At 46.8% G+C, this 21455-nt stretch overlaps 1 protein-coding gene across 1 annotated transcript in view; it reads right to left on the bottom strand.

Moving 5' to 3' along the window:
* The window catches only part of LOC138449245 (zinc finger protein ZFP2-like), a 381275-nt gene that overhangs the window by 171313 nt on the left and 188507 nt on the right, over window positions 1-21455 (bottom strand). The window contains exon 6 of the mRNA XM_069604754.1: window positions 15780-15869. Coding sequence (XP_069460855.1) covers window positions 15780-15869 — 90 coding nt within the window. The remainder of the gene's footprint in view (window positions 1-15779; window positions 15870-21455) is intronic.

The raw sequence follows: 21455 nt of genomic DNA, 5'->3' as shown, positions 1-21455 counted from the left end.
ATGATTTTATCAACCAACCAAATAAAAAAAAATGTTTTAAAAAGACTTACCACAATACTTTAGGAACAGGGCCCAAGATGGACTTCGGATGTCCTAGAGACCGCAAGGTTACAAGATGAGAGAAAGCTTAGCATGGAACTGAGTTTAAGGTAAAAAGCAGTTGCTGCTAACACTTAAAGTGCCTGGCAGGAAGCAGTGGGTTCAAGAAACAGGGAGTCACTGGAAGAAGCTGTGTGTTCAGGCCACATGGCATTGCTGCCAATACAGCAAATACTTGGATGCTGCAGACCAGCAAGATATGGAACAAGTTACTTACCTGTAACTGTTGTTCTCCAGCATGGGTCTGGCATGGATTCACATGCTCATGAATATTCCCTGTCGTCAGGCTGGGAATCCTCGGTAAAGAAAAAATCAGTATCAGTTTCGTTTCTGATCTGTCTTTCGTAGTAGTAACCAATCACTGATCTCTGCGTCATACTGACCACAGCCAATGACTGCCCCCTGCCTAAGCCCCGCCTCTGGCAGCCATCCTCAGATTTGGTAGCACGTGAAGTGGCAGTATGACCAAGTGAAGAGCCGCAGAGGGGTAGGCGGGAGGGTTCGCATGTGAATCCATGCCAGACCCATGCTGGAGAACAACAGTTACAGGTAAGTAACTTGTTCCTTCTCCAGCATGGGGTCTGGCATGGATTCACATGCTCATGAATAAAAGAATACATAGCAGTACACACATGCACAACCACGGGAGGTGGCAAAGGCTCAACATTAAGCATTACATCAAACTCAACATTAAGCAATTCTTACCTCCTCACCAGGCTCACCTTAGGCGAACAGGTTGCGCAGCACTGCTTGGCCGACCCTGGACTCCTCCCTGGAATCCCGATCGACGCAGTAGAATTTCGTGAAGGTGTGCGTCGACCTCCATGTAGCAGCCCTGCAGATGTCCAGCAAGGGCACACCAGATAGGAACGCCGTGGCAGCTGCGATCGCTCTGGTGCAATGGGCTCTCGGACGGCCAGGCAGCGGTCGGTTTGCCAACCGATGACAGTACATGATACAGCCGGAGAGCCATCTGGAAATGGAAGCCTTCGAGAGAGCCTTCCCCTGATTGACAGGTCCAAAGTTCACAAAGAGTTGTGACGTCTTCCGAAAACACTTCCTGCGGTCCACGTAGAACTTCAGCGCTCTAGCCACATCCAGCGAGTGCAAAGTTCTTTCAGCCGGCGACGAAGGCGACGGGAAGAAAACAGGCAACACCAAGGGTTCGTTGAGGTGGAAGTCCGACGGCACCTTGGGCATGAAGGAGGGGTGCGTCCTGAGCACTACCCTCGTGTCGTGAAAAGTCAAGTACGGGGCCTTGCAGGAAAGGGCCTGGATCTCTCCCACCCGTCGTGCGGAGGTGATGGCCACAAGAAACGCTGTTTTCCACGACAAGAACATCAACGGAGCTGAGTGAAGAGGCTCGAACGGAGGTCCCATGAGCTTGGTCAGCACCACGTTGAGCTCCCACGCCGGGGCCGGAGCCTTCACGGCGGGAACGATCTGAACAGTCCCTTCATGAACTCTTTCACCAGACGATGAGACCCCAAAGACGTCTGCCCCGTGGTTCTGGTGTATCGGGAGATCGCAGCAAGATGAATCTTGGTGGACGCGTGCGCCAGTCCGGCCTTGGCCAGCGTCAGTAGGTACGGCAGTACCTGGGGAGCCGTAATCCGTAGAGGGTTAATCTTCTGTGCGTGGCACCAGACAGAAAACCTCTTCCATTTGTGTCCGTAGCATTTAAGAGTTGAGGACGCCCTGGCCTTTGCAAGAACCTCTCTGCAGTCGGCCGGTATGTCGTATCCTCCAAACTCTAACGCTGCAGGAGCCAGGCCTGCAAGTTCAGCGACTTCGGGTCGTGGTGGAGGATGGCGCCTCCTTCCCTGGAGAGAAGATCCGCGTCCACTGGCAGCTTGATTGACGGGGATGCTGACAAGTCCAGAAGGTCCGGAACCATATCTGCCTCGGCCACGCAGGTGCGACGAGGATCATCCTGCACCGTGACCTCTTGAGCTGGTTGATGAGCCTGATCAGCAGCGGCAATGGAGGGAATGCGTATAGAAACAGGCCTTCCCAGGGGAACGAGAAAGCATCGCCCATGCTCCTCGGCTGGGGAAACCTGCTGGCGAACCTCCGGCACTTGGAGTTCGTCGCCGTCGCGAACAGATCGATCTGGGGTGTGCCCCAAAGTCGGAAGAGGCGGTCCACTAGATCGTGCCATAGTTCCCACTCGTGGCACGAGCGCAGCTCTCTGCTGAGCGAGTCGGCGATGGTGTTTTTTATTCCTGCCAGGTGAAACGGCACCAGAAACATCCCTTGGGCGACGGCCCAATGCCACAGATCCTGCGCCTCCTTGGACAGGGCTGGGGATCTGGTACCGCCCTGCTTCCTGATGTAGAACATGGTGGTGGTGTTGTCGGTGAAGATCCTCACCACCTTGCCATTGAGGGACGGAAGAAAGGACCTGAGGGCCCAAAACACTGCACGGAGCTCCAGGATGTTGATATGGAGGGACTTCTCCGTCGGAAGCCAAAGGCCTCTCGCGTGCAGATTTCCGGTGTGCGCTCCCCACCCTTCCAGGGAGGCATCCGTGGTCACTGTCTCCGTCAGATGCGCGCGGGTGCCCCACCACCGGATCGCTCGTCGGAAACTCTCGTCGAGTGTGATCCTCTCCTCAAAGCTGCCCGTCGTCTGGATCCAGCGTGCGTCCAGGAACTCCTGCAACGGGCGCATCCAGTGCCTGCACAGGCGGATGAGATAAATGCAAGAAGACATCATTCCGAGGAGGGACTTGATGGACCTCATCCTGGCCGCGTCCGCACCAGCATCCGCTGCACCTTGCCCAAGATGGCCCTCGTCCTTTCCTCCGACGGAGAGGCCAGAAGCGACACTGTGTCGAGCTTCGCTCCCAGAAACAGCGCGTCTTGCGCGGGCACCAGGTGGGACTTGGCATAGTATATAGAGAATCCCAGGTCCGTGAGTAGTTGGGCGGTCCTTGCCGTGTGCTCCACGGCGAGCTCCTTCGTCTTCGCCCGGATGAGCCAGTCGTCCAGGTAGGGGTAGACGTGGATCCCCTCTAGGCGCAGCCGCGCCGCCACAGGTGCGAGGCACTTTGTGAACACCCTGGGTGCCGACCTCAATCCGAAGGTAAGGGCTCTGAACTGGTAGTGACGCCCTTGGACCACGAATCTGAGAAAATTTTGGTGTCCCTTTAGGATGGGGATATGGAAGTAGGCATCCTCCAAATCCAACGACGACAGGAAATCGCCCTCCTCCAGTTGACCCAGGACGTGCTGGAGGGTGACCATCCGGAACTTCTGTGCCTTGATGAATTTGTTCAGTCGTCGTAGGTCCAAGATGGGACGCCATCTTCCCGTCTTCTTCTTCACGAGGAAGTATCTTGAGTAAACTCCGGAGCCCCGAAGCCTCTTTGGGACGAGCTTGATGGCGCCCTTCCTGAGCATCGCCCTTACCTCCAAGAGAAGTTGAGGGACGTGATGTTCCTTCCTGGCCACAGGGGGGACGCGCGGGCACCTCCTTAGAAACTCGAGCGCGTGACCCTGAGCAAGGGCGTCCAGCACCCAACGGTCGGTGGAGATGGACTCCCACGCGCTGACGAAGCTCGCCAGCCGGCCTCCCACCGGGGTGCTTCGGTGGGGGCCCGACCCCACGGCTGGTTCAGTCCTGCTTTGTCGCCTTGTCCTCCTTTGTGACGACGGCGGGGTCCGCCTGACTTGCCTCGTCCCCTGTAAGCTTCCTGTGACGTTGAACGGGCCGCTTGACGGTAGGTGGAAAATCCGCCGCTGGAACCTATGGAGGCACCCTGTTTGCCTCCGCCGCTCCGAAAGGGCGGCCGCCGTTGCTGGAGAACCCCAAGAGCCCGGGCCGTCTCCGTGTCCGCCTTGATGGCTTGAAGGGAATCGTCCACCGTTTTCCCAAACAGGTTGTTCCTGTTGAACGGCATATCCAAGACTCTGGTCTGCACGTCCTGACGGAAGTCAGTAGCCTTGAGCCATCCACGCCGCCTAAGGCACACGCCGTTGCCCAACTGGCGAAATCCAGTGTCAGCGATGTCCGTCGCAATCGTAATGGCGTGGTCAGACGCCACCTCACCCTCCTGCAAGATCTCTAGGGCTTCCACCCTCTTGTCGTCTGGTAGGAAGTCCAGCAGGGGGGCCAGTTTGTACCACAACTCCCTGTCGTAGCGGGCTACAATAGCCAAGGCGTTGGCCGCCTTAATCGTCGTCGCTGCCGATGAGATGACTCTGCGTCCCATCGTGTCTAAACGTAGAGGCAGCGCCCCCCCCGCTTTCTTCCTGGCCGCCGCGGAGACGACCGAGTCCGGGGTCGGCTGTGCCCGAAGGCACAAGGGGGCCACGTCCGGGACCCGATACTTCTTCTCGTACCGATCCCTTCTAGCCGGCGTCGTGGATGGGTTCTTGAGGAGGGCGAGGCCCTCATCCCAAATATCGTCTAGTAGAGGTACAGCAAGAACCGTCTTCCTCTTGGTCTCGCGCCGTTGATAAAGGAAACCTTCCTTCTTCTTCTCTTCCGGGCAGAGCTGGAAAAGCTCGGATGCTCTGGCGATCATGGAGTGAAATGATCCGATCTCGTCGGGCGGGGAAGCCCGGGTGGGAGGTGACGACGGGAGATCCTCGTCGTAAACCTCGTCGTCTGTACCCGTTGCGGCCGTGTCAGTCCCCGTATCATCCCCACGTGTCGTGGACGGGGAGGAGGGCTGAGCAGGGCGCGATGGCAGAAAAGGAGGTGGAGGATGAATCCTTCTTCTCTTAGGAGGAGGGCTCCCAGAAGGGCCTGGCTCCGGGTCCCCCGTCGGGAGCGGTTCCTCCGTTGGTGGTAACGGCAGTCTCGTCCTTATGTCCGAGCATAAGGACTGTATAGCCAACAAAATGGCCGCCGAGTTGTCTTGCGGCACTGGTTGAGGGAGTTCCGATGGGCGATCAGGAGCCCCGTCGGCATCCTCGACGCCCTCGTCGTCTTCCACGTCGGGGTCCCTCCCGACAGGATGGCCTTCTTCCACGCCAGAGCCGTGGCCTAAGACTTCTATCAACTCCTCCTCAGAGGTTGAGGCCGAGTCCACGACGACCTCCTGCCCCCCCTTTTTCTTCTCCGTCGGAGGTTTCACGGGGGTCCTGTCGATGGGCATGAAAGAGGACTCCCTCCGCGGTGGCAGGGAGATTCTGGGCCCCGAGGTCACCACTACTGGTGTAGCCTCCACAGGCTGAGCCAGGGCCACCGCGACTGTCTCGATAGAGGCCTTGCCGGATGGATCAAGGCTTTCACAACCCTAGGTGCGCTCACCGCCTTCTCCTTGGGGGGAGGGTCACCACCTCGCTCCCCCTCCGATGGGGCCTTAGGGCACGACTGGGGTCTCTCCAGGAGTTTTGCCGGGTGCTCGGCCTTCCTCTTACCCGAGCCAGAGCGTTGGCTCGTGGTTGATGGCGCTGGGGAGGGTGAGCCCTGCCTGGCGCCCGTAGAGCCCAACCGTTCGGCGCTCCCGGTGCCAGCGGACTCGCGGTGCTTGGCCTTCTGTTGGACCCCCATCGCCGGGGCACCCTCAAAGGTCTTAGAAGACCGCTCAGACTTCCTCTTCTTCTTCTCGCCTGACGGGCTCTTACCTTCCAGCCAGTTGACGAGACGTTGATGGCGGTCCTTCATGGTCCGCTCCGACATATTGCCGCAAAACGCACAGTCCTTCTCCATGTGCGTCTTGTCCTCATGTAGGCAGTAGAGGCAAAGGGAGTGTTCGTCCTCCTTAAAGACATTCTGAAGCTGGCATCCAGGGCAGACCGTGAACAGCTTTCCGAGCGTCGAGCTTCCCTTCTCCTGGGCCATGCTCGAGGAGGGCCTGAGAAACTTCTGGAATCCTCCAAAAGCATACTCGACGAAATCTTCACCCTTGAGGGGCGTAGAAGAATCCGACACGGGTCCCCGTTGATCGGATAAGGAAACGGTGGAGCTTGAGGCTCTTTTGACCGAAAAAAGCGAAATTTTTCTAAGAAAAAACCCGAAAAAAAAAGCACTAACGCTCGAGAGCAATAGCACGAGGATCCCAACACTTGAACGTGCTGTAAAAATCTGAGGATGGCTGCCAGAGGCGGGGCTTAGGTAGGGGGCAGTCATTGGCTGTGGTCAGTATGACGCAGAGATCAGTGATTGGTTACTACTACGAAAGACAGATCAGAAACGAAACTGATACTGATTTTTTCTTTACCGAGGATTCCCAGCCTGACGACGGGGAATATTCATGAGCATGTGAATCCATGCCAGACCCCTTGCTGGAGAACTTAGAAGAGAGTTTAAGAGTAAGGAAAGTAGGCAATAGCACCGAAAGCCAAAAAGGCAAGAACTCTAAAGCAGTGCACTTTACCTTGTTGGCTGTGCATTTCTTCCAACCTGCATCCCCTTGCATCGTTTGCAGTGCTGCCTTTGTAACAGTAAACAGTGACAGGGAAAAGAGCAGAGACTGCAAGGACTTTGAGGAAAACAGGTATTCAGGATTCACTAATAACTGGATCTCTGACAACTAGAGACCAAAGATGCTGCTGGGAATAGTACATTCTATAGTACCTGCAGCAGGAGTTGATGAGCTAGAGTCTTCCAACGCCAGCCTAGGTGCAATGTGAGCAAGTGGTCACTTTTGCATTCTCACACTGAAACATGCTTCTCATTTACACCTGAACAGAGATAAAGGGCAAACTTTGTTGTACAACAACTTGACTTAGCATTTTTTATCAAATCTGTGTTTATCAAATGTATGAAAAAATATCACGATGTCAACATATTTTCATGGTCTGCACATTCATACGTTCTTAAATCCGCCACTCTGAGTGTTTACACTTAAAGAAGGCATGGTTAGGCATATGCCGATGGCTGACTGTGCTAGAATAGGCTGCAGATGAACCCCAAGAAAATTGCCTTAGTGATCTTCAGCCATCAATGCAGCGTTTGGAAAAAGAGCTGCATGAATTATTTTATTTTGTTATGTTTTTGGCATTTTATAAAGTGTCACATGTACACAAAATACTTCAGAACACTGGGAGGGCGGGAGGGGCAGGAATGGTCTGAACAACATGTTTAAAGTTATTAAAAAGGCTACAGACGAAAGCAGACACCCATCAAAGAGGTGATGCATATCTTTTACATTGAATTAAGTACAAAGATGCAAATACAGTTCTAATCCAGTCAAGGAAACTGGTAATCAATCAAAAATATATTACTACTAATGATATTTATTCTTATAAATGAATGTAGCAGCCTACCAGCCATTTTCTACTAATATTTGCAACTTCCTTCCGAATTTTAACCGAATTCGATTTCAGAAATAATTGTACCTTGGCAGCCCGCTTAATCGAATACAGAGATTGCAAGGAGTGTAAAAGTCTGCACCCTCTCTTTTGTTAAAACTGAAAAAAAGGAATCACATAAATTGAGGGAATTCGCCCCTTCTCCCTATGGGGGTGCCCCCCGTTGTGAGGCTGGGGAGGTGAGCCTGCTATGCAATACCCTCTCTAGGGATAGAGGCAAGTGGGACCTCACCGGGAGAGGCTCCTTCTTAGGGGACAAGGACTTCCGTTCCCATGGGGCACTCCATCAAGGAGTGCATACTATGGCCTACATGCGGTGTTTAACAATACCAGCCCCTGTGAAATACCAAGATTGGGATGAAAAACTACAATACCAGACCCTGTGAAATACCAAGACTTGGACAGAGAAACTACAAACTAGAAACTGAAGTATCAAAACGGGGATGAAGAAACTCCTAATAGATTCTGTTATTTTATAAGAAAAGGTCATGTCCCTTTAAATAAGGATGCCCAATCCACTGAGACGAGTATGTGGATAAATGTGCATTCAAAGAGAGACGGAAGAGAGAGAGAGAGAGAGCCTGCGAGTTTCAAACTCGCTCAACTTTGCAATACAGTACACCTAAGCTACGCAAACCCGATGCACGAGAGAAAGGATGGTCAGGAGCCCAGTAGAAGGTGGAGACGGGACCACGGACGAGAATCTGTGGTGGACAGCAGATTCAAGCAACATTGCTGATACCCCGGCACAAGAAGGCTACAAGGTGTACAGTCAAGCAACAGAGGACCAGGACACTGTGAAGAGACAGGAAACACCAAGGAGATCGACGCTGAACAAAAAAAGGTGTCGGTGGTCCATGAATCAAAAAAGGGTCTCCAAGGAAGAAGGCTCCCAAAGACATTCTCCTACTGCAATGAAGGTAACTGGGCGGACGGAAGGCCCGGGAGGACCCAACGGAATCATAATAGCGCACAGTAAACTTGTCCCAGTAGAAAGTCTGAAACTGAGTTAAACTTAAAAAAAAGAAAGTACAAGTGTTGCAACTTTAGAGAAAAAACTCTTGAGCACCTAAATCATGAGAGAAGAGAAGAATGGATAAAAATACCCTGGTAAAAGGGACAAGTAACTTGACATCCTGTACAAAGCCAATATAAGCTTGAAGAGGAAACAAGATATGGAAACTTGAAACAAAGGAAGTACAAGTGTAATTCTAGAGAAAGAACTGTTGAGCAGCTAAATAACGAGAGAAGAAAAGAATGGATCAAAATACCCTGGGAAAAATGGGAAAGTAACTTGACATCCAGTACAAAACCAATTTAAGCTTGAAGAGGAAGCAAGATATGGCAATGAGCTTAAAGAAAGTAGGCAAGTGAACCACATATTAAGTAAAGCCAAACAAAGCTCAGTTAACTTTCAAGGATATGCTGAGAATCACAGACAATAAATGAGAACTAATAAGAGAACCCCAAGAGGGATATCCAAAGAGAAGAGAAAGCCAAATAACTCAATGAATGAACTGAAGAGTTTAATGCAAGAAGTCACAAGAGAATATTTGCAGATTACATGCTATAAAAAAGATTGGTACTAGAAGTACCCTCAGGAGAAGGGAGTCATTCTCCAGATGTGTGCGTTTTCATAGTGGTAGGGTCAGAAATCGGTAGTTTTGGACAGCAGACTTTTTCCTTTTCAATATTCACGACTGACTGATGAGTACCTTAGTTAGTAACAAAGGCAGGGACCACCAGTAGCCATAGGGAAAGATAGGTGTTATCCTTTTACTTCAATAAAACATTAGACATCATGTCAATAGTGAGTCTGTGTCCTTCTTCTGACTCGCCACAGTGCCAAACACTGAAATGGAGACTGGTGGGGACTGAATTGAGAGCAACATAAATAACTGAATAAAAGTAAGATGCTTAGAGGAAGTAGGGGATGTGGTCAGCAAGAGGATTAGTTACAAGAGCAGTCAATAGGGGTCATTATGAGGTTTGCAGAAATACAGCTGTAATTCTGCCCTGGTGGTATTACTGTTCCATCGGAATTACTGCTGTACCATGACATGGTGGGCATGCACCCGCCACCAGGCGGAAATAGTAATACCATCGGGCAGTGTTACTGCCGATAATGGTCAACGGATGGTAATACAGCCCCAATGCAACAGTATTACCATTACCACCGGCACACTTGGCGGTAATATCGCAGGCCGAATAACATCACCGCCGGAAGGGGACTCTCCCATTTCCTGTTGGCATCCGGACAGCAAACATCCATAATCATCATGTGCCAGAAAAAACAAAAAAGATACGCCTCCCAGACCCAGGCTAAGGAAGCCCAAATTCAGCAAATCAGAGCTAAATGCCCTGGTTGATAGGATTTGTCATGCATGCTGAGGAGCTGCTTGTCAGCAAGCAGAGGAAGACCTCTGCAAAGAGGAAGGCAGCAATATTGGGGACCATCAAGGATAAGGTGACAGCGGTGGGTACTGGTCCACGTGATGCGGAGGACTGCCGCAAGCGCTGGAACGATTTCAAGTGCAGGGACCCGAGCCTCATCGCACACCACACGAGGCATAATGCTGCTACAGGAGGTGGCACTGTGGAACCCCTCACCCTCATGCTGTGGGATAAGAAGGCCAGCTCCATCCTCCACATGGAGGACATAGAGGGATCGGTAGTGCTGAGGCCGGAGCAAGCACCCACAGTGATGGTGTTAAGTCTACACGTACAAGTAAATGCACTGGCCAAAAGCATGTGTCCCCCAGCATAGATGTGCACAATGGGCAAGAAAATGGTCAAACACATGGCAATCACAGCAAATGCACAGTGAGTACACACATGTGCCTGGGGAGGTGGGGAAATGTAATTCACATGCACTGTAGATGAAACATGCATGCCAACACATGGAAACATGAGAAGCACCAATGTGTGTCATGATAATCCATGTTGGCAAGTGAAGCCCCACTGCACCCATAACAAGTCGCCTAGGCAAGGTGCACATGCATGCACCATGTACACCCTCAGCAGATACTACCTCCACCCAGTAGTAGCCGCACTCATTGGCCCAATACCACCCATGCCAATAATACTGAATGTGAGTATGTAGAACACACTGAATGTCGCTTGTGTGTCTTGCAGGCCTGTCTGCAAAATGACTGACAACATATCCTTGTACTCCCAACAAGTACACAGTCCACGGATAGTGAGCAGGTCGGACCCTCCAACACTGCTACACCATCCACCTCAACCCCTGCTCAGGCCAGACCCGTTGGCAGCAGGAGCAAGCGGCGGAGCAAGTCACCACTGCCTCCACCACCTACCATCGCATAAGAAACTCCAGCAGGGCTGGAGGACATCTCCATCCCCACAGTGGTGCACAGTGGCCTCTCCAACAGCCAGGAAGGTGGCAAAATTGCCAATAGAGCTGCCACTACCACTACAGCCAGCACCAGTTGCAGAATACAATGCTGCTGTCCCTGCTCTTGCTGCAAGACATCAGGATACCAACATGGCCACCTCTCCATCATGAGCATTGCAGCCCCCAGTCCATCGTGGCACAGGCTTTGTCCATACCACCAACGAGGAGGAGGGGAATGAAAAGGAGCAGGACATGGGGTTCCACTGCCCATGCTTCAGCCCAAACCCTCAACACAGCCCACCATTACTACCCGTGCACAATATGGTGGCTGTATAGTCCAGGCCAGATGCCATTGAGCAGAGGCAAGCATCTATTGAGGCACTGGCGGGCCAGCAGTTCCAACACATACAGGCAATGCGTGACTGCCTGCAGGGGTGTAGCCGCCGGATGTCCCGCTCCCTCAGCCAGGCCACCGCTGCCTCAGTAGGCCTAACCTCAATAGGCCTGCGAGTGTGGGAGCACACAGAGGCGACAACAGCCGATGCTGATACACTAGATCAGTGCATGCAGCTCACTGTGAAGGGTCAGAAATGAGAGGCAGACACAAAGTTGTAATGTTTTCAACATTAGCCATTTTTATTAAAATATAAAGGGGCTGGGATAAAGGCCTATCTGTCCCTATCCTAACAAAAGTGTCCCTGCCTGCGAAACTAAAACTAAAGCAAGCTGACCTTGTGTCCAACCGATATCTGACGCTCACACTAACATACACAATCAAAAGGCGTAAGGTAAATGTCTCTGTTACCAACTCAACAAAAATGTGCACAAATCCAAAAGTGTTATTCCAACAAAACACTCCTTTTGTCCAGGGGTTGATTCCCTTCCCCTGAACTATTTTTGGAAAACAATTGAAAATGTTTTGCTCCAACAATGTTATTTTAATGTTAATGGAAATGTCTCTTTCCCAAAATACTGTCCTCAAATTGGCAAAGCAAATGTCTTTCTTATAGAAAACTTTTCTCAGGATGGCAACACAAATGTTGTTTTAACTTCAACAACTGCTTCAAATAAAAAAAGGTGTTTCTTTCACACAACTGTGCAAAATTATGACTTCCCGGTATACTCTCCTGCCATGAATTTCTCAACTGAATCTCTAGATATCCTGGTGTACTCCCCTGCCAAGAATTGCCCCCTTCTGGTTCACACAGATCCTCTGGTGTACGCTCCTGCCAGGTATCTCTTTCCAAAAAGGCTCTCTGCCTCATGTGTATCTTTCACCAGGTCTTTGCTACAATGTTCACGTTCCTTTAAAGCATAAAACATTTGCACTTCTTCACTGTTTATACTCTAGGTATCACTTATTCCAACGTTACCCTTATTGATATCCCACAAATGGGTGTTTGTTCAAGTTTGCCTGTCAACTTCCTTCTTAGTGTCTTTTGACTTTGACAATGCGTGTTCCAGGTTTCCCCAAACTGACATCTCATGTAAGGAGAATTGTAAAATGTTTGCCCTTTTATTTCTTCTTTAGTGTCTCTTAGCTTATGTTAGTGCGAGCTCCAGGTTTCTCCAAATTGACATCTCATATGAGGAGAATTGTACCTTGTTTGCCCTTGTCCTTCAATTCTACTTGGTCGGTATTCAAAATGACTCCCCAACTATTTGTTAACTTGATAGCATGGCCCGGGGGCCCCAAACTCCTCTGGTTTGACTCAGCAGTATAATGTGCAGCTGCGATGAAGAGTTTTTATCCGGCAGGCTTTCCCAGCTAGACAAAGTCCACCTCGGTTCCCGCACCGGCTTTTCACTCCTTCATTGATGGAACCATTGCTACTCCACAAGACCGCGTCTCCTCCGGTCCTGCGGCAAATGACTTCTGACTTCTAGCGTTCACTCCAGGGCACCCTCTACAACTTCACCGGAGTTCCTCTCCTCCTTTACACAATGCCTCCAGGCAGTTGCCGGTAAGTGTCGTCTTCTTCCTGCACGGCTCGCCTCTGCAACTATTCCTCTGCCTATGGGTTCACTTCCCGCTCCTTGCTCTCTGCAGCTTTCCTCTGCTTCTCCTTCTCTCCTACCTTGCAGAAGATTTCCAAGTTTAAATGTCCCACGCAGCTGATTGTGAACCTGAGAACTAGACTCCTTGCTCCTCTTCTTCGTCTCAGTACTAGAGGCTTTCTGGGACTTGGATTTCTAAGGATTTTTAGACTGCTGTAAATTACATTGTTGGACACTTTTGTAACCATTATAAACATTAGATGTTAAATTTGTTTTAGAGGTGTTATTACTTCTGAAGAGTAAATAAGAGCTCTGTTTGGAAAGTTTAACAAAAGGGGTTTTCAGGGTTTTACCAGTGAAGGGTTCTGAATAATGGCAACATGCCATCAGAGACTCTGGAATTAGGATTTCTTCTTTACTGGAAAGGGAAGAATACTGCATCTCTCCTGTGGAAGTGACCACCTCCCCTTGACAGCCATCTCCTCCCATGTGATCCACCTCCAGATTACTGCCCCCAGGGTCAGGATCAGATAGCGTCTGTCTTTCCCTGGTCACATAGGAGGAGACTTTAGGCTGAGTGGGGAGTGGGATGGTGTTTTGGGCATGGTATTCAGGGAGGGTGTTTGGGGATGGTGTTCAGGGAGGGTTTTTGGGCAGGGGGTGTTTTCGGGATGGTTGTTTGCATTTGCACATGCACTAGTTGTTCACTTAAAGCAATGCTAGAACATTCTACAACATCCTTTTTGTGTGCAAGTGTTAGATTAATAATGTGACTATATAAAGAGGTTCAATCTGTTCTTGCCGAACCAGACGTCCATCCCTACCCTCTTCCCGCTCACTGTCTGGCAGCACAGCACCCCCAGGCACTGAGTCCTCCTCTTCTGGGGGTGGCATGTCCTCATCAGAAGACAGGGGAACATTCCACCTGATGCACATGTTGTGCAGCATGGCCCAGGCAAGAACAATTTGTCCCACCTTCTCTGGCCTGTACATTAAAGCCCCTCCAGAACAGTGTAGGCCCCAGAAACGAGCCTTCAACAGGCCAAATGTTGCTCGATGCAGAGCTTGGTCTGGACGTATGCCCCTTTGTAGGCAACCTCCTGTGGCATCTTTGGATTCCGCATTGGTGTCATCAGCCATGGTAGCTGGGGGTATCCAGAGTAACCTGCAAGGGCAAAGGTCAGTGTTGCCAGTCACAGAGCATTGTGGATGTGTCGCACATTACAACAGCATGTTGATAGTCAGTCTGCGCATGCATTTCACTAGTATTGTCACATGGCATGATTTGCCATACCACTACTTGCACATGTAGTCATTCACTCAGAGTACATTTGCTGTGTTGTGGAACATCATGCACACAGCCAGCACTCGTCGCTTTGAGGGTTTGTGATTGACAGGGCAGCATACCATGGTGCCTCTGTTGGGCCTGTAAGTTTGTCCCATGCATGTGCCCTGATTGGTGTTCTGTTGTACTAGTGCAGGTTGTGTGCGTCTATTCCATGATGGCTTCCCATCCATGGTCACCTGAGTACATGGCATTACTTCTGCCAGTGTTGCATTTCTTTGTTGCAGTGTTGTAGCTTGTTGTTCTATGTATAGGGATGTGCAATGTTGCATTGTGGTTCCTGTAGTCCTATGTGTGTGTTGCTAGCCTGCTTGATGTATATGCATTGGTGATTAACTGCAGCACTGTCACTCATCCTAGTCCTGTGGGTTGTAATCTCTCATGTTCAGGGGGTTAGGGTATCTCCTGCATGTACAGGGCCTTGACAGGGCATGCATTGGTCAGTTGTGGTAACCCTCCCCCTCACATGGTATGTCTATTTTGCTGCAAGTATATTCTGTGTGATGGCACTTGTACTCACCCAATATCCACGGCCGTTGTCCTCTGTGCCTCTCCATGTATTCCGGCAGTGTGCTGTTCCACAGGGCCATGGCATTGTGGGTGGAACCAGTGAAGTGGGCACTACAGTGTGTTATGAGGATGTCAGGATCACAGGTGACCTGGACATTCAGGGAGTGGTATACCTCTTCAGATGCCTGGAGTGCCACCAACTCCACATGGTGCAGTCCAGAGCAGCAATGAGGTTGGGCATGTGGGCTGCTGCATAAAAACGTACCTTCATGGGGTTCACCTGTGCCAGGGTGGTGGACAGGGGGATGTGCAGGGAGACATGGCACAGGAGTACTTCCAGCACCTGCATGACCACATTAGAAAATGTGGACTGGAACATGCCGTGCAGCATGCCCGCGGTGTACTGGAAGGTGCCAGTAGCCAGGAAATACAGGATCGACACCAGCGTCAAGAGCGGGGTAAGGCTGTCCTGATGTTGATCCTGCTCTCTATGTCATCCTGGATCAGGGTGAGCAGCTCAGCAATGGTCTCCCTGTTCAGCTGGTACAGGGTGATTAGCTGGGTGCCTGTCAAGGTCCAGGGTGAGGACCTGAACCGGGGTATGGGTGCTCGCCTTGCATGGCATCTCCTCCTTCACCTCTTCCCCTTTTCTCCTCCTCCATCTTCTTTCCTATGGGTCCCAATCTTTCAGCTTCTGCAGTTTAAGGCGGAGTTGGAGCAGCTGCATGTCCATGTGCACAGAAGACAGTGGCAAGGTGTTGGAAAGTGTGTTTGGGGAAGGTGTGCGCCTTAAATACCCTTCCTGAGTGGATTGGGTGTACCGGTGGCTTCATTTCCATCACCTGTATGCATTTACCTCCACCTTTTAGGTATTACCACCCAATTTCAACGGTATTACCGCCATTTCACAACTTGTAATACACGGTAATACCGTTTTGTGATTTTTGCTTTATTACCGTCAGCCTTAGTTCCGCCAACGGTATTACTTTTGGTGGTATTACAATTGACTCATAATTTGGCGGAACAGTAAAAGTGGAGGTAATACTGTTAACGCCACTTTTAATGCATACCGCCAGACTTATAATAAGCCCCAATGTTTGGTCAATTACATATGTGGCATAATGTAATGCAGCAAAGAAAACACACTGGACACTGTGCAATCACTTGCGAGACACTGGAAGTTATGTGTACGATATTTACTCACCTGTGGAACCATTGGTGCATTCTGTTCTCTCGGTCTCTTGATGGTCCACGCCATATGCCTCACCTTCGTCTTTAATGGTGAAGGTCACAACTGCATTAAAAATATTGCAATGCAATGATTAGAATATGACTGTACAGGCATGCCTAATGTTTCCTAAGGAATGGTCTCTTTGTGTAAAAGGGATTTCAGAAGGAAAGAAATATCCTATTGCATAAAGGAAGTCATTTTGAATGACAAAACTCAGAAAAAGCACGCGAAAAAGCATTTGCAAAACGTATAGACATGCTTTTTTACGAACTGCCTCATTTTCCTGGAACGGTTTGGTGGAGCCGGGACACAGAACATGATTTTCCAAAGTATCACCCCCATCTGCTTTGTCAAACAAACTCAATGGCATCTCCACATGCATCAGATTTTTCTGCAAGTGGAGATGCGATCACGTCCCAGAGGAATCCATGTACATGGTCTGAGACATTTACAGCGGCATACGTTACAAACTATAAACATGCACAACCACTCATGCTCACTGAAGAGTTTCATGTATTCTTTACACTTCATAGTCCAGGCAATCATTATTGCACAGGATGGGACTGCATGTAAGATAGTGCACATGGATGCAGTCCCATCCATGCAATAACGAGGGTACCCAAAGAGTTCTACATTACACTGTAAAACCCTGCCAAAATCCAAAGAGGATGCACTTAACCAATGGGATTTTAAGCAACATATGCAAAGTCCACACACAATTCTGTTTTCAATCTGTAAAAAAAGGTAATGTTTTTGTTCAACCACTGAAACCACAAAATTATCAACAATTCATTTTTAATGGTAGACTTTCTGAAGCAGGAATACCGACATTGACTTAAAGGAATGGTTCGGTCAAAAATGTTTATTGCCCCTACGGGTCGGCAATAAAAAGAAAGGAAAGAAAGGATGCAAAATAAGAATAGTGAAAAAATGAGAAAGGGAAAGGCAGGCAAAACAAAACATGAAGAAAATCAGTACATATATACTGTGAGAGCATCTTCGAGTGAAACACAGACAACAGATTCAAAGTTCAACTAAACACTTTTATTAACTTAAATGTCAGGTTAGAGAGACGCCCATCTTTCCCAATACTATGGTGGGATTTCCCTACCAAACCGAAACTAAGGCAAGTCAAAGTCCACAAGTTCAATTTAGGAATCTGTCTGTGTCCAAAACCTAAACGTGCCCTCACAACTAATCTTATACAACGCGTAAGGATGTCAACAACAAACAAAATAAGGATCAGGGTAAAGTTCAGAGCTTAATCCAACTCATACATTTCTTTTAACTCCCTTCCCCAAATGTAAAGCAGTTCGAGCACACAGTCTTAAGATTGTCTTGAATTCAAAAGAAATACAGAATAATACAACAATACTGTATTGTTTGGTATGGTGCCTTTTTATTAAACATTCATATTATTATTCACTGCAAAAAAATGTCTTGCAGTTAGTTTCCACTTTGTGGCCTAAATGTCCTTGATTAGGTTGTGTCCTTATGATTTGGTTGTGTCCTTGTTGTCCTCTATTGTCCTCGACACGTGTTTCCCCGTCTTTTTATCTGACGGTTCTTCAGGAGGATCTTTGTATGGTTGTTTCTTTCCACAATTGGTTTGTTTGAGTTTCGTTATCTTAATATTGACCATATGTCATTATCAAAAATGTTTTGTTTTAATATGGTTCTTCTTTAGATTGGAAATCACTATAACAACTAAATGCGTTGTTTCTTGTTGTGAAATTGCCTGGAATTGCCTGTAAAAGAAAAGAAAAATCCCCGCGTCACTAGTTGTATTTCCTTTTTTAACACTCTGTATTTAACATTGTAACTGAACATAGTTATTTGAATGAGAGTGCTTATAGGCCATCCTTTGTTTCTGCGACACTCCACTTTTTGTTTGAAAATTATGTTTACTGTTGAAAAATTTCCTATATCTTTGGTATCAACAATTACATTCTTTGATGTTAATGATTTCTTTTGAATTCACGCATAATTTTACCTTATTTTACTTTCTTTAGAAAACATCCGTTTTGCAGGTTTCCATTCATTGTGTTTTTTCGCTGCTTTCAAATGTATGTGACGTATTTCTAAAAGGGAAATGTGGAAAATGCCTTACTTTTACTTTTTGAAATGACCTTCCCTGTCCAAAATATCTACCATCTAATTTTCCTTATTGCACAGTCTTATATTCTAAGACACACGTGGCCCTCTGTCTTACCGTTGTTGAATTGATTTCCGTGATCTCCGTGCTTCTCGTGTGCCTGGTCCGCCTTCTTGTTCTGCCTTCCTCGTTCGTACTCGCTCCTATGTTGGTTTCGTTTTGTTAACGTTGTTGCTTGTCACGTGATTGTAAAAATTGCGATCACGTGACATTCGTCATATTGTGGTCGCCATTTTGGTGTGGGCTAATTATTATCTTCATTGTTTTCCGCAGTCTCTATCCTTTGCTGTTTATATTATTCATTCTTTGTACAAACTTGGGTTATGATAGTCGTATATTCTGGATGTTAAATTACATCTTGTGGTTGCTTTTTTGAAAAAATGACGATCACGTGACACTTGTTGATTACGATTGCCATTTTGGTATGGGCTATTTTCTGTTTAACAATTGCGCTCTTCAATTTTACCATATTTATGAGCACAGCATTTCCCAAGTTTCCATGTATATATCATTATTTATGCTATATTTGTCTTTTACAGGCAATGTGGATGCTTGTTTATCTTCCATTGTGTCCCTTTTGCTTGCCAGACTTGTGAAAGTTTATAAAACCAATTGGTGCAATGCCCAATGGTTAAGTTACTTCATTGTTGTTCTCTCACAGAAAATGATGCATTTCTTGGTCTTTATTTAGACCTGTGTAACAAGTGTCAAGGTTGCAAATCCAAAGTGCCTCTCTTTGTCTTAGTATTTTTTCTGCATTGCCACCTCTCGGTGGGGTGACAATTTTTTCAATGCCGAAATATTTCAGTTTTCCAATGTCCTTGGATGTATGATACTTGAAGTGATAAGCTAATGATGTTTCTGGTGTGTCATTTCTGATGGATCTGATATGTTCACTAATTCTGGTTCTGAGCATTCGTTTAGTGCTTCCAATATATCATTTTGCACGGATGCATTGTATTGCATATATTACCATTGTACTGTTGCAATTAATGAATTGTTGTATTTTCTTTGTTTGTCCATTGGGCAGCAGGATTTCTGTTCTCTTGTTGTCTGAGAATTGACATTGGTTGCAGGATCCACATTTATAATGTCCTGTCTGGGTTTTGAAGCCACCTTTGGGATGGAATAATGTTAGTTTTCTCTGAAACGAAATGAGACGGACTAAGTATATTCTTAAGATTTTTTGCTTTTCGATAGGTAATACATGGTTGTGTGCTCAGTAATGATTCCAAATCTTGATCTGTTTTCAATATACCAATTTCTTTTTAGAATGTTGTTCAAAATTCTGTTCTGACTGTTATACGTTGTGATAAATCTTATGGAATCTTCTGTTTGTGTTTTCTTGGGATTATATTTGAGAAGATCTGTTCTTGTTTTGAGATTGGTTTTCTGATAGCTATTGATGAGATGCTTAAATTTATAACCTCTGTTCTCAAATTTTCTGATACTCTCTCTTACGTGTTTATCAAAATCTTGTGTCCTTGTGCAGTTGCGTTTGATCCTTAACATTTCTCTGTAAGGTATATTTTTAGTTATATGGTTGGGAGGACTGCTAGTAGCATGTAAAATGCTATTAACTGCTGTTTCCTTTATAAAAAGAGTTGTCTGGATTTTATTATTTTCTATGAAAAGTTTCAAGTCCAGAAAGTTGATGTTACTTTTGCTGTATTGTGTAGTTAGTTTCAAGTTGTAGTTGTTGTTGTTGTTAAGAAATTCATGATATTGTTTGAGTTCATTTTCTGTACCATTCCAGATCATAATGATGTCATCTATATATCTGCCCCAATATGTTACTTGATTGTTATGTTGAAAAAGGGATGGATCCATGCATGTTCTGACTCGAAATGCCCCATGTAGAGGTTGGCATAAGATGGGGCATATTTTGCCCCGATTGCTGTTCCTTGGATTTGTTGATATATGTCTTTATTGAAAGTGAAGATATTGTTGCGTAATGTGAAGTCTAACATCTCTAATAGCATCTGGTTTTGGTCAAGAAATGAGATTGATCTTGTTTTTAAGAAATATTCTGTTGTTGATATGCCCTTTTCATGTAATATACTGGTGTAGAGACTTGATACATCTAATGTGACTAGCCAGAAATGTGGTTCCCAGTTGATGTTTTCAAATTGCTGTATAACATGTTTTGTGTCCTTTATATACGATGTGAGTCCTGCTGCCAAGGGTTGCAATTGATGGTCTATATATTCAGAGATCCTTTCTGTTAGGGACCCAATACTATTGATTATTGGTCTGCATTGTGGTAGTCCTTGAAATTCTTTATGTATCTTTCGTGTGAAATAGATAGTTGGCAAGATAGGATGAGTCGGATTCATATATTGATTTTCTTCATCAGAAAGTAAACCCATGTTGTTCCAATGTTCGATCATCAATTTCCAATCTTCTTTTAATTTAGGAATAGGATTTATGATTAATCTCTTATAGCATTGGGTGTTTCCCAGGTGTTGGTTGGCAATAGTGATATAATCCGTAGTGTTTAGAAGAACTATGTTGCCACCCTTATCTGCCATTTTTGCTGTGATGCCAGGGTTATTTTTGAGATTGTAAATAGCTTGTTTTTCTTTCAACGTTAGATTTTGACTTGTTCATGATTTGCTGGGTTTTAAATACAATAATCTGAGATCTTTTTGTACTGCTTTATAGAATATGTCTACCACATTGCCTTCTGGTAAGGATGGAATGAAAGAGGATTTAGGTTTCAAATTGGTACTTGCTGCTAATCCTAGGATGATATTCTGTTCTTCTGAAAATGTTTCCACTGTGTGTATGTCTGCAGATTCTGGTAGATTTAAAAGTTCTACTGTTTTCAAAACATGATCAACTGACAATTCTGGCACTGGTTGGTTTGTAGTTCTTTGTGTTTCATAGGTACTATTGAGAAAGTGTAATTTTAATTTCAACTTTCTGCAGAAAAGAAAAAGATCTTTATTCACATTGAAGTAATCCCAATTACTGGAAGGGCAAAATGATAATCCTTTGTTCAATGCTTGAATCAGTTCTAATGGAAGATCTGTGTTGGTAAGATTCACTATTAGGTCCTCCTCTGTAATTGCTGATTTTTTTATCTTGTTGTCATTCCATCTGAATTTTGTATTTCGCTTCTTCTTTGCATATGATCTACGTCCTCTTGACCCCCTCCGCGGATGTTGGTTTTTTTCGCCCAACTTGGATAACTTCTCATTTTCTTGTATTGTTGGTATTCTTCTAAAAAAGTTGTTGATGGTGTAGGTAAATTAGATTCTTGAGTATTAGTCGACTCTCCTGGTTTTTGTGTGCAGTCTGTATCGCTTATTGAGTCTGTATCTGATGAAGATGGTATTTGTTGTATACTTGGTTTGTAGAGCTTTGTAGGTATTGATCTTTGTACTGGTTTATTGTTGGGTTTCTGAAACGTGTAAACTCTCTTGAATTTGTAATCCATTTCATCCCTTATGAACTGCCGTTGTTTTTTGAGTTTGGTTATTTCCATATGT

Source organism: Ambystoma mexicanum, chromosome 1p (assembly GCF_040938575.1).
Source record: "Ambystoma mexicanum isolate Mex_15411 chromosome 1p, UKY_AmexF1_1, whole genome shotgun sequence".
In the NCBI taxonomy this organism is placed as follows: Eukaryota; Metazoa; Chordata; class Amphibia; order Caudata; family Ambystomatidae; genus Ambystoma; species Ambystoma mexicanum.
The sequence above is the reverse complement of the archived record's forward strand: the minus strand, read 5'-3'. Positions and strand labels throughout refer to the sequence as shown.